General features: G+C 43.2%; 1 protein-coding gene across 3 annotated transcripts in view; it reads left to right on the plus strand.

Annotated features, from left to right (window-relative positions):
* Positions 1–13503: 13503 nt before the first annotated feature.
* The window catches only part of TPK1 (thiamin pyrophosphokinase 1), a 305721-nt gene continuing 304983 nt past the window's right edge, over positions 13504–14241 (plus strand). For all 3 annotated transcript variants that reach the window (XM_064704990.1, XM_064704992.1, XM_064704993.1), the window contains exon 1: positions 13504–13860. In XM_064704990.1, the coding sequence (XP_064561060.1) occupies positions 13818–13860 (43 nt within the window). In that variant the 5' untranslated portion in view covers positions 13504–13817. The remainder of the gene's footprint in view (positions 13861–14241) is intronic.

Consider the following 14241-nt stretch of genomic DNA (forward strand, 5'->3'; position numbering starts at 1 on the left):
GAACAGCATATCAATGATTTATTGGTTTTTACAAAGTATCTAGAGCATTCACTAGTTTGAAAGATCATTATTCATTCAAGATCAGTTGGTGCCTAGCACAAGTTTCAGTGCTCACTGTTCTAGACAAGGAAGATGCATTTTGAAGAGAGGTAGTTCATTGGGGACTTGGTAGAACCTATTTAGATTGATTTGGATGAGGAGATTGACTGTTTTAAACAAATACCAAATTGCCTTGTATTTTCTTGCTAGCACTATTCTCATGGTAACCAAGAACTCTGACTCATAATGCTGCTCTGAGGAACTTCCAGTTATTTTAAATCTACTACTACTTTGTGACTTTTCTCCTTTTCCTATGAACATTGCAGATTTACACAGCACTCTCTTGACTTCTTTCCCCTTCAAGCACTTGTCTGAATTTTTCTCCAAAGGATTCACTTTCCCAGACATGCCAGTTGCCCCACCTTTTATTGCATCAGAATTTCCCTAGGTTTTTGAAACACTGGATAAGTAAGTTCTAAATTTTTAAGACGGGAAAAAAGGAATTGGCTCATGGAAATACATATAGAAAGCTCTTTTTGATACCGGTTATTTGATTGTCCTCCTCCTTGGTGAGCAGAAGGGAGTTTTGGTGGTTGCAGACAAAAGTGGTGATATAATAGACATGAAGACCAGACACAAAAGATTAACAGAGACAAAGCAAAAAACTGACAAGTTCTTTACTTATACTATATAGATGGTTATGCCAAAATTCTATGTAGAAGCTTTAACAGATGTTTCCTTCTTTTTTTTCCCCCTAAGCAGTGAGAATCTTGTCTAAATCACTTAACAACTGATCAATTCATTGGAGTACAGACAAGAAGCTGAGTCTCCAGCTGAGTACCCTTATAGGCAGCTTCAGTGTTATTGCATTATTCAGATCCTCTTCTAGATCAAACTTTGAGTGCAGGTTTAATTAAGGGGTTAAATTCTGATTTGTTGCTGCTGGAAATTAAGGGTTGACTTAGTTGAACTTGTTTTAAATAGTCACTGAGCTTAGATTACAGTTTATTATTTGCTTACTATAGAAAGAGGTTTTAAAAGATATTGGGACAAGAATTAATTGCTTTCCAATAGTCTTTGGCAGTGGTATTAGCACTTTTAAGTAAACACTAATAAAATTCCAGGTTTAAGCCCACTTTTCATAAACATGTAGATATAACTTTCTGATGAGAAGTTGTTGTGGAAATGAATAATAAGTGGGAACTGGCAAAATTTGTCTTCATTTGAATGGTGTGATGGTCCAATTTACACAGCTTCAATTGTAGGAGACAAATGAACAGTGATTATAATTTATTCTCTCAGGAGCAATGGTGGTATGAAGGGCTTTGTCCAAAATAATCAGAGTGTTGGCTATAAGTCAAGAAGAGGGAAAGAGCAACACATGGTGTTTTGCGGATTTAGATAGTAGTATCGCTTCTGACTCTGAAAAGATCTGAAGTGAATGGATGAGAGGGAGAGTGGAAATGTTCTAATACCATCATTTCAGAAGACAAACAGCCAGGAGATCAGACTTCCTGGTATATGAATCTTTAAAACACAAACAACTGTCTTCTCTTTTTTTTTTTTTTTTTCCTAATTGTGCTCAGGAGGATTGAACAGTTCTTTCCAGCGTTTTCTCCATATGATTTAAACATCTCTGTTCCTGGACTATGTCAGAGATCTGTCCACTGATCATGTCCTGGTCATCTCATTTCAAAGGCAGAATTTAAAGCTTAAAAGATTAGGTACAGAGATTAACTGTTTCAATCAGTTTCATATTGTTTGGTGGCTAGTTGCCCATTCACATTATCTGAAGGGATTAATACTTGGAAGTGGTCTTGAAACTCCCACTAGATAGGCAAAGAAGAATTTCATGATCCTGCAGAGCCAGTAGAGTTCCTACTAGATGGTACTGTTAGTGACACTGCTCTACATACACCCTGAATTTTCTTCTCAATCAGGCATCCAAAAGGAAAAGTAATAATGTGCTGTCAGCTGGAAGGTAGGAAATGAGCACAATGAAATTTGAGCTCTTTGTGAAGGGCTGCAGCTCCCCTGGATTGGCAGCTATTGTATCCATTTTTGTTGTTTGAGGTGGATTAATTGGGAGGTTTGATTTTTTTTTAACTGCCAAGAGTTTAGTGAAACAAGCATCACGTTTATTATACAGTAATCCAGTACAAGGTGCTCTATTTATGATTATAAAGAGTTCTTTACTTACTGGATATTACACACTGCAGCCCTCTGAGAGCCATCATCAGAGGAAGGGGATTTTCAATCATACTGAGGATCTTAATTTTTGTAACCATCCTAGGAAAGGCTCTGGGCAACTTTTATTCAGCCTGAGGTACTATACATTAAACAGTCTTGTGAACCCTGCAACTAATGAAGCCAGATTTCCTACTTCATTAAACTTACACTTTACTTCTCATTACTACTGCTCATTTTTCAAGTTAGCTCATTGTATTTATTATGTCCATCCCTCTACAGGAGTCACAGATGAAGTTACTGAAGAGGAGCTGTGTTTGCAACAGAAGAGGGGAAAAAAGCATATTATGAGCTACTTTCTTTGTTTTTAAAATCAAATTCAGTTACAGACAAACAAGAGACAGACTTCCTGGGCATCCCACCTGCTGCACTGCAGAGATAATGTGAATGACAGCCATTGTGATATCACCTTGGTGAACAGCTCCAAACAGCCAGTCTTTAATGGCTGTCTTATCTTCATCCTGGCTGATTTATACATTAATCAATTATATATTGCATAAATTGTAGCCCAATAAGAATTATTTGGGCTCTTTTAGGACAGGGAATACGACTTTTTTGCAATCACTAGTAAAAGGCTACAGATTTGTGTCGACCTGACTGCGCAGGGTCTCAGGAATTAACCGGGTTTGCATTGGCCTAGGCTTGTTGTAGCTGGCTTAATGCTTGCCAGCAGCCACCTAAGCTGATGGGCTTCTGCTGTGAACCTCATGGACAGTGAAGGACTGAGAGACCTCATTGTCCCTGTGTACACAACAGCAGCCCTCTGCTTAAAGTGAGCCCATTGTGAAACTTCCAAACCTTGGCTGGGAGCTGATGAAGAATGAGATTGGGAGGAGAAAATTAACAAAATTAGTCCCAAGAAGACCCGAGGCTGAACAGGAACAAAATTCCACTGTTAAGGTCTTCCCAGCAAGGACTTCCGAATACTACTGATGTGACTCCCCACCACCACTGTGAGATGAGAGAGACAGAAACAGCCAAGCTTAGAACTCAGAGGTACACCTAAACAATAAATAGGATTGGTATTAGTCCATTTTGTACAAAATATGCAACTGCACCATCAATTCAGTTTTTCTGTACTAATGACATCATTGTAGACTATTGAACTGCTAAAACAGTAAATGGAGTAAAAATTATTTCTTAGCTCAATCAGCAACATGTAAACTTCTGCTCATAAGAAAATTTTGATACAAAAAATATAATGCGAGAAAAGTAAATTTGATCAACAATATTTTGCTGAACTAACTTGTCTAAGCCTTTTGTTCTAACAAGCTGAAGCAAAACAAAGCTTAGTGCCTCACCCTCTAATTAGCTGAAATGAGACATTACCCATGTTGTTACTCAAGGATAAATTGGTCTTTCCCTTTCTTCAACATTCCTTGTCAAAGCTTTCATTTATTAGGTCTCTGCCCTTCAACCCCAAACTCCATTCTCTTTTACTTGGCTGAAATGCTAAAATAGTCATTGTAATGATTGTAAATACTTAATAAATATTTTCTTCCATACTGTATAGCTCAGAAAGCGAGTAGGTCCAGGAGGATTCTCTGGTGTCTTTAACATGTGAGTCTCGATTTTCTTTTCTTCATCATGTTTTTTATCATGAAACTGGAAGAAATCTGTTTCACTCTCAGTATTAACAAAAACTCAGCTGTAAATTCAGAAGTTCCTAGGGATAACCAAATGCTCTTTTTCTTAACTTTCTCCATGATTTCATGTATACAGATCCCCTTTATTTACTTTCTGAAATTCTGAAAAGCATCTTTTCCTTTGAAAAACAGACTAAAGCATAATTTTAACCTTAAAAAAATATCACTGACGTTGTTTCTTTGTCTTGTATTATATGACTAGGGTTTCTGAAAAACAGAGACTTTAAAATGTTTCCACATCATTCCCGTAATTTGATTTGCTATTGAGGCAGCATATTATGGCTCTGATGTCAAGCTTGTATTCCAGTATACAAGATGCTTTTCAATTACCATAGGCACTGCAGAAAGTATGACTATTCTCTCCTCCCCTCGAGTACAAAGAGCCATTTGGAAATGGAAGGTAAGAACCTTGCCTGCGTCGCAGCTCGTCTCCCTCAAATGGCTCTTCATACTCAAGGAGAGTAGAGGGGCAAGGTTCTTGCCTTCCATTTCCAAATGGCTCTTTGTACTTGAGGATGAAAAAGGTTCTTATGTTCCATTTCCAAATGGGTCTTCATACTCGAGGTGAGGAGAGGAGAGGATGGAAGAGGCTCCCCTACCTCTTCAAGGTCCTTTTTCTCCAGGTCCTTTTCCTCAATGTTTCCCCTGGCCAGCCAACCCCTTTTTTCACACATATCTTTACTCTACTTTGATAATTAAAACACCTGTGACTTATCAGGGGCCAGGCTGCCTGTTAAGGTAATTGGAGTTCATCCAGTATTTTCTGGGTTTCCTCTTTTAAACAAATTTCTAGACAGTTTCCATCAGTAAGAGGCAACTCTGTGGAAAATATTTGATTTTTTTTTTAATTTTATTTTTGGTTTGTGGGTTTTGTTTGTTTGTTTTGTTTTTTGTTTTTTGGGGTTTTTTTTGTTCTTGTTGTTGTTTTATTATCAGGCAAAAGTCCATGTCATGTTTTCACAAGGAGTGCTATGGATGTGATAAACTTTAGTTTACAAATGAGCATCTGCTAACATCAACTAACACGTAAGTTCACCAAAATTACATTATCCTTAGGTACTAATGCAGTTGCAAGCTGCCATAGCTTACTGTTAGGTTAGGTCTTCCCATTTGACTACTACTTCATAGAGGGAGAGAATGCCGCTGAGCTCTGTGCCAGTAACTTTACCCATATCTTCCTTTTCCCAGCTGTGCTGTCAACCTTCTGTCTGTCCTTTATGGTTCATCAAGGCAGAGCCTTGACACATAAATAATAATGTTGCTTTAGTGATCTTTAGTGATTGTATTGCCATTACTTGGCTGACACATACTGAATCTCAGTTTGAAACACCTTCCTCATTGATATTTGCATTTCATGGTGAGAAAGCTCCTAGCAATGTCCCTGATAAGACTCAGAATATTCCTGCAGTAGAAGCCAGGATGGGGCTTGGAACTGTTGGGGTAGGAGGTACTTCAGCAATGGGCACTGGAATTAAAGAATCTGAAATGGCAGGGAGCTTGAAACTAGATGATTTTTGGAGTCCCTTCTGACACAAACCATTCTATGATTCTATGAAATGGTGTCAAGCAAATGTGATTAATATTGTGGCAAGCTGAGCACAGTTTCTGAAAGGGAGGCTAGGAAAAGCAGGAGTTGGGCAGGAGCAAAAATGTACTGTATGTTTTATCAAATGCATGAGCAGCCCAGCTGCAAGTGGTACTTTGTCTTAAAAGGTCTTAAGATGAATTTTGGATGAAATTTATAAGGTGACAAAGTGCCCACCAAAAGAATGTAATCAAGTACAGCAAAATTCTCATAGGGTTCTAATTTGTATTAGGGGCTTGGAAAATCTGAGTTTATGTTTCAAGTAAATAGCTATCATGGAGTGGTATAAAACTCCCAAACAACTGACTTGCTAAGTTTGTTCTACTTTAAAGGTATTTTCTAGAAATTGCTTTGTATACCTTTTTCTTTTTTTTTTAATTTTAAGCATTTTAGGTGAGCATTGTATGTATACTGCTTTTGCACCTTCTTAGACTGTATATATTCTTTATTAACATATTTAAGATAGATCCAGGATCACAGATAACAAAACTGACATAGATATTTTACATTTGATGTGCATACCACTTTAAAATTAAGCTTATTAAAGATAATAGAATGATCCATCGGCAGGCCTTCAGCTGCAGACTAAGAGGTGACAGGCTATTTGGTGAACAATTTACTGAATGTCTCACTTCCCCCTCCTTCTTAACCATGGGCATTGTAAGTTCATTCTATTAGCCTTAATAGGTTTGCTTTCAAAGTGTTTTGCTTGGAAGATTTAAACCTGAACTCTATCATATGTCAGCCTACAGCTAACTTAAGCAACCAAAATAAAAGAAGATGCACCATATTTATCCATGTGCATACTTGCATGCATGTCCACAAGTAGCAGCATCTAAAATATGTGAATAAATGACACACTGTACCTTGTGTAATGCTCTTTTGCTATGGGTCTTTCATTGCTCCATAGGGTGTCTCAGGATTATTTTTTTCCTCTCAATTAAAGAAGAGTTAATAGCAGGCATCTCCAGCTAGGCATGCACTAGGTGAGAGAGGTTGTACATATGAGAGAAGAGCTTATTTTCTCCACATAACAACTCCAGTAGGTATATCTGAGGGCTGCCCTCTGTCCCAGCAGGATGTCCTCTCCTCTCCACCTGGGACCCAAGGACAGAATTAGCAAGCAAGTTGTAACAGATTTAGCCTTTGAGGAAAGGGCAGGCTCAGGCAGTTCTGCTCAGACTAGCGGGACAGAATTGCAGCCATTATCTTTTCTCTATTGCTGCCTTTTAAACAGCTTCTCTGACAGTACTGCCACTTTTATGGAACCTAACAAAGACATTGAAGCTGGGTGCCTCCCATCATTTCCATTCCAGCATTCCTTCTAAGTTGCTCCCCCCGCCCCCCCCCCCCAATAACACTGGCCCTGACAGATTTAGGTTCTTTCAGGACTCAACATTTCTTCCCTTACTTTGATGACTTCGAACTTGGAGAGGTAAATACACTAAATGTATGCAAATAAATGTAAATGCCAGTTATCAATGGCCATACTTTCCATCACCCTGGCAAGTCACCACATGGAGAACCCCATACAGTCCTTGGCCAAACTCAGCCCAGCCAAGACACAAGTGACAGCAATGATCAATGAGCAGGACCTTGCCCTGTTCTTGTCCTGAGTCACTATTCACCTTCTGATCTCTACAGTCCTAAGCTCAACTTAAGGCTCAACTTCATTTCATGCTCAAATGACTAATGGTAAATGTCACCCTTCGCAGTTTTACAAGACTGCTTCACTCCCATGGGACAGGGATGAGAACCTCATAAACCACTGTGGGGAGCTACTGCAACTTGCTTTCTATCACTTAATGCACTGGACATGGCCAATGACCCAGGACAGTATTAATCACACCTCACACCCAGTCCAAGCACACAATACTCATTTCCCAAATGCTGCTTCGTTGGGTCACCTACTGAGAAAGCTGTTTGTAGAAGAGTTAACAAAACTCAGGGTAAAGACATCAAGAACTAACAACACAGCCTTTTTTTAGTGTTGTGGAATGCACCTACAATAGAAATTAAGCTATGCTAGAGAAAAGAGCCTGAGAGGAATCTGTGGAGTGGTTCTCCACACTGGTTGTCGCACACCAATAAAACAATCAAAGTTCTGGTAAGACAGTGGAGGTTCCTGTACATGTCAGTCAAAAAAGGACAATTCTTCCAGGCAGAATAGAGTGCAGCAAATTACTGGATTGCTCCTATTAAATTCTTCTTGTGCTGCCAGGTCACCACAGCCAAGGTCTCCCAGGAATTCCTTGCCAGGTTAGTCAAACAGCTTGCCTATCATCTCAAGAATCCACTGTCTCCTGACCTGATGAAGTCAAGAATATAATCATAGGTATTAGCCTGCACAATCTCTGCTTACTGCTGTCCATAGTGTCTTGATAGCAGCTGATTTGATGCAAATGTTATTTCTAAAAGTTATCACTTCAAGACACAATCCTCTTTCCAAAGTTTATCTTTCATCCATCTTCATGACAGAATATTGTTGATTATCATAATAAATCTTCTTCTAAATTTGTATAGAATTGATTCTTAAACAAATGCCATCTGTCTAGTCATTAGTAATACAAAATCATTTGTATTTGGCTGTTGATCTTAGGCTGATTTAAAAGTATGGGTATACCTTATTGATGCCATTCTATAGATGAGGCAACAAAGGCATAGAATCCTATGAGCTAGATCTCTTCAAAGCTAAGTTAATTTCTAAGCCATTATATACACTACAGGCTATGGATCCATGGGGTTTGGTTATGTCTACACATGCCAGTAGTAGAGACAGGATTAAAACCCAAGTCTTCTGAATGCAGTGTCTTGCCTGGTAAGCCACAGGATTATTTCACTATTTTCTTCTGCTGTACTCTGTGGCCTAAAATAATTAATATGTTTTATCTCCAGCCTTCTCTATACCATTTCAGAAACAGATTGCACTTACATGATATATTTTTGCAGTTTCATAAACTCTTCACGACTTGAAAAAAACCAAATGTTAAGTTTACTCCATTAATTGTTACAGAACCTGGACTTAACGAGTATATGTGTTAGAATCTGTCTGCCTGTGTTTGCAGGTTGCATTTTTTTCCCCTCAATGACTGTACCTTTCAAATTGGTGTTTGAGTTTTGAGAAGGTTGTGAGAACTTAAATTGCTGGCACAGGAGAACTGCAAGGATATAATGTCTATAATAAAGCATCCCATTTATCTACTTATGCCTGCATTTTTTGAATTATCAAGCACTTAGGGATGTACAGACAATCAGACAGCTGAGTTAGCTAAACATTCTCAACATTATTATTCTGCATAAATGCTGGAATAGGCACCAGAATGAACCATCCCAGCTTGCTAGTTTTAACTCTGGATTCCCTTTAGTATAAAGCTAAGCTGTGGGGAGAAGAAGAAAGTATTCTTAACATTTACATATTCCATGAATCCTGATTGCCAGCCTTGTACAGACTGTTCTCTTTTAGCAATAAAATTAGAGTAGCTGGAGGAACAAATGCCCCCTACTTTACAAGCAGCTTGTTTCAGACCTAGACGGACCTCTGGAGGTACCTGGGTAGTTTTGATTCTACAAAATTTCCAATCAAAAGGCTTCAGAATGCCAATTAGTGAAATCTGCCATGGCCCTTAAGCAGAACCTAAAGTACTTACAGTCAAGCACAGAGATATGAATCTCATTTTGGTGAAAAATGTAAGAAGGGAGGGGACAAAAAATTGAGCATTAAATGATCATGTCTGTCATTACTAGGCCTATTTGACTTTTGTCTGGGAGAGAGGCATTGTGCTGTGAATTCTAGAGACATGTACTGTCATTTTGCTGGACAAAGTCCCCAAATACCTCTAAATCTTTCAGTCTCAATTAGATTAGTCTATCTGAAAGAAGGAAAAAAATTCCGAGAGCAACTAATGCTACTACAAGTTAGCCTCAGTGGTGTATCTGTACCGGGACACAGAGAGATTGATCATCCTAAGGAAGAACAACAAACACTGCAGGCTTTAGCCCTGTTGTGTAAATCCCCTAGCAATTCGACTTCCCTTTTCCTTCCTTGCTAAGTTCCAGGAGATGTTGCGAGTAAATAGAAGCTGCTGCCCTCTTAATCACTCTTCAACCCTTCCCACCTGATCAGCTTTAGTGGTGCTGAAAAGCAGCGCCAGTAACATAACTGTTCCACAGAAGCTGCCCAACTGACACTTCTCAGCATAGTTTTCTTGAAGAAGAGAAGGCTATCTGGAGTCTGCTAGGAACAAGCTTTTAGATATGTAAATGTATACAGTAATATATATAAATTGCATTTTCTCTCTGTGCAGTCCAGTCACCAAGCCTGTAAAAACTTAGTGGATAATATCTCAGGTGAGAGGCATGACTGGCCTCTTAGCTACCAGAGGAACTTTAAAGGGTGTGAACACTTCCTCAACCTTTCCTGCCTGTCATTCTGAAACTTTCTCTGTCAGACAGCCCCATCTGTCACTCAGGAACTACGTCTGCTTGCCTGTTTATTTTCTCAATTGGGGTTGAGGTCACTTGCCCTCCTTTTAGCTAATCAGAGGAGACAGTGGTAATCAAAGCACAATATCTGTGCTCCAGGGATGTCTTTTTTGAATAGCCTTTCTGTACGCTGTTCTGCAAGCCTTGCAAAGTAATGCAGACATGTACAACCAGAGGAAAAGAACAGGGAAAAAGGTTTAGTTTGAGATCCAGCTAGAGGAAAAAAGTATTGCTCAATCTATATGCTACCTGGAAAAACAGGTGTAATATTTGCTGAGGAATCTCTCATGTGTGACAAGAAAAATATCACCAAGTTTATTAAATGGTAGCCTTTCACAGGATAATTCAATGGATGTCCTAGCACACATGTAAAGTGCAAAAAGGAGTTGAATGTGCTTATTTTTCAAACCAGCAAATCAGCCTCCTGACTGCTCAGTGTTCTTAAGGGACTATCCATAAGACAACGTGCCAGTCTGCATGGAGTTATTAATTTTGCTCTCTACATTTCCTCTACTAGATACCTTTGTTAGGCTCTGATAAACAGTATTAAATAGCTGTCAGGTCCTGCCTTCAAAATCAGTGCATTATAGCATCTACTAAAGCTATTCCTGTGAAGCTGATTCTGAAAAAGAGCTTTATACTCTGGATGAGAGATTTGTATCTGAAGGAAAGAGCAGTGAAAGAACAACTGGGTTCAGGGAGAGAAGAAGTGTCTGCCTTGTTTGCCCTTTGCCTAATTGTGCAGTGGGCTGGCAGTTTGCCTTACCTTGTAGACCCTAGCTCATCTTGAAAAGATTTAAAGCACACTAGTACCAGCCTGGTCTCTCAAGACTGATTTCTCTCTGCAATGCTTTTGTGATGAATCATGCATTACTATGATTAGCAGAGAGAGGTACAATTACTTTTTTGCAGCCGTGGCTGGTAAAGGATTGCCTGGAAGCCCAGATGTGACAGAGGTGGAAAAAGCATCTTCTGGGACATGAAGGGAATGGAGAGATGGAAACTGTTGCATTTACAGTTAAAAAATAAACTAAGAAAAAAGAAATTGAAGAGGGAAACAGGAGGAGAAAGACTTGTAAATGAACCCTACCAGGAACAGGGCCCTGACTGAATTGGACCTTCCCTCCAAGCAAGTGTGACTCTTCTCATGCATAAGAACCTGCTTATCAGCAACTCTTTGTAACAGATGGTACCCCCTCAAGAGCAATAAAAAAAAGAAAAATGACAGAGACACTGAAAGATACTGAAGAAGAAAAACAAGCTGTCCTGGAGAAGGTTTAATAATATTAAAAGGCAACTGAAAAGTGCCTGTCAAAATTGAAAGGAAGCAGGGTGGGGAGACAGAGTGGAAGAGAATATAATTAAGAAGAAGAGAGCATTGACCAACTGCATGGTAGCCCCCAGATGGTCTCCATTCTTGGAAAAGACAGCAAGCAGCTTCTTCCTAATGCTGTTTGTTTTTAACCAGCTTGAAGAAGGACACTGAGACGATACCAGTGTCCTAAGAGCCTTTGAAGTTCAAGTCCTCAATGGAGAGGAAATAAAATTTTAAATGGCACAAAAGCGTAACAAACCATTTTTTATTTCTAAAGTGTAAACAACAGTAATCTTTTGATGCCCTTAATATCTTTTCCTTGTTTCACAATAATCTCTCATTTCTCTCATTGCCAAGGCATGAATGCCTCCAATACTTCTAAACCTCTATCAGTCTTTGTGAACCAGAATTGCTTATACAATGTAGTCTCTTGTAGGTGGCAGGGCAGCTTATCTGAAAGGTCCAAGCAAAGGTTTGGTGCTTGCACTGTTAAACCAAAGGTCACCCACAGTCATAGTGGTAACCACAGAATCCTGGAATGGTATGGCTTGGAATGGACCTTCAAGGTCATCTAGGTGCACCCACAGTCAAAGTGGCAACCACAGAATCCTGGAATGGTATGGATTGGAATGGACCTTCAAGGTCATCTAGATAATTTCAATCCCCCTTTTGTGGGCAGGGACACCTTCTACTAGATCAGGCTGCTCAGAGCCTCAACCAGCCTGGCCTTGAACAATCCCGGAGCTGGGGCATCCACAACTGCTCTGGGCAACCTATACCACTGCCTCACCACACTGTAAATCCACAGAGTTTCTTCCTAATATCCAATCTACACCGGCCCTGTTTCAGGTTGGAACCACTCCCCCTTGTCCTAAAAATGTGGCCTGTCACTCAAATCATGTTGATCTAAGTGTGAAGTTCAGACTAACAGGATGGACTGAAGAGTGGGCTGACGTGTTGGTCCCATTTCCCTCCGATTTGACTGGAAACCCTCACTGACAGGCAATCACAAAATTATAAGGTTGGAAAATACCCCTGTGAGCATCCAGCCCACGGACTCGCTGATGCTTTCTCCAGAAGGAGAAAGGAGACCTTGCCCTCCCGTCTCGTCCCACCCCGCGGGGCCGGGCACGCCCAGACAGCATCGTGGTGAGGGGCTCTGCGGACTCCCTCGGCCGATGCGAGCCGCGCGACAGGGACGGCGGGCGGATGGACGTACGGACGGGATGGAGGGAATAGAGAGAGGTGGGAGACATGGAGGGAGGGAGCGGCGCTCCTCTGCTGCCCTCTGCTGCGGGGCCCCGAGCCGCTGCGCTCCCTCCGGCTCCCGGGAGAGCTCAGCTCCGTGCGGCCGGGAGCCGGCAACGCCGCTGGGGGCGAGGCCGTGCCGCGCTGTCCCTGATGGAGCGGCCGAACAGGGGTACCTGCAGGGACAGAGGCCGCTCCAGCAGGGGGAAATACATTACTGACACATTTGAGGGGTCAAAACTTGCCCCACTATGCTACCAGAGCAAACTGGAACTTAGCAGTGTTGCCCATTTTATACCTGAAGATGACTAACGCCGATGATTTACGCCCCTAATTAAGAGTTCTGAGCGACGAGAAACTACGAATTTAACAAGTTTTGTGATTTTATTGAAACGATATTAATTGAAACTTAAGCGGCACCTAGGAATGCCGCATCATTCCGGGCGAGCTGGAAGGGCACAGGGACAGCAGAGCTGGGCTGCTGCCGGCCCTCCGGCACGGCTTTCCCTGCATCCCGAGGGCGCCGGCACACAGGCGGCATGCGAGGCCACGAGCACTCGTGGGACAGTTTTTATTTCCCTCCGGTTTCCATGGGCTGAAAGCCATTTCAGGACTTTCTCTCCGAGCCAAGCGCTCGGTACAGCGCCGCCGGTGCTCTCAGCCCTTCCCGGCTGAGCGTCGCTGTACCGGGCTCGGCACTGCTCAGGTGCCCAGAGAGGCCGGGTACTGCTCCGCTAGCTCCCGGACCCCTCCCTGCCGCTCCTGTCCCCGTCCCTTCCCGCTCCTCTCGCCCGCTCCCGCCTCAGGCGCGCACCGGCGCTGTGGGGGCGGGGCCTTCCCTTAGTCCCGCCCCTTCAGCACAGGCCCATAGGCCCCCGCCGCTGCCAACGTGTCCCGCCTTTCCTTCCCGCTGATGGCCGAGCAACGGATTGTGGCGGCCATCGATTCCCTCGGCTTGCCGTGCCGCCCCGGTGCCGAGCACATCCTGGTCCTGGTGCCGAGCACATTCCGGTGCCGGTCCCTGGTCCTGGCCGGGGGATGTAGGAGGATGCGCGGCCGAAGGTAGCCGGGCAGCGCCGCCGCCTGTCGCCTGCAAGGGCGGGCGCAGCCGCCGCCGCGGCCGTGTGGTTGTAGGCGTTCCCCGGGGAGACCGGGAAGGGACACGGCTGCTCCCCGCCTGCCCCCCCCCCCCCCCGGCGCCGGTCCCGCCCGGCTCTCCGTGCCTTTGGCGTGTGCCTGCCCGTGTCGCGGGGCCATGGAGCGAGCGTTCACGCCGCTGGAATGCCTCATGCCCGCCGGTACGGTACCTCCCTCCCCAGCGCGCCCGGCAGCCCAGGCAGGCAGGCAAGGAGGGGAGCGGGGCGGCCGCGCCTCCCGCCCCGAGCCGAGCCTGCCTCCCGCCCGAGCCTGCCTCCGCCGAGCCCCCGAGCTGCGGAACAGCGCCGTGTGTCCGCCCCGCTCAGGCTGAGTTTCGGGCTCAGTGCAGCGGTTTGGTACTGTGTTAACCCGCTCTGCAGTCCAGATTGTCATTTAAGCCCCGAGCCCTCCGGGTTCAGTCGGTGCTTTCCGGTTTGCTGCCGCCTTTCCTCGGCTTGGCCGGGCAGAGCGCTGCGGTGTCGCCTGGCTGCCCCGTATTTCCTGGCTGTCCCCTAGGGCAGGGGGTCCCCGGCTTGGCATCC

This window comes from Zonotrichia leucophrys, chromosome 2, assembly GCF_028769735.1.
Source record: "Zonotrichia leucophrys gambelii isolate GWCS_2022_RI chromosome 2, RI_Zleu_2.0, whole genome shotgun sequence".
NCBI lineage: Eukaryota > Metazoa > Chordata > Aves > Passeriformes > Passerellidae > Zonotrichia > Zonotrichia leucophrys.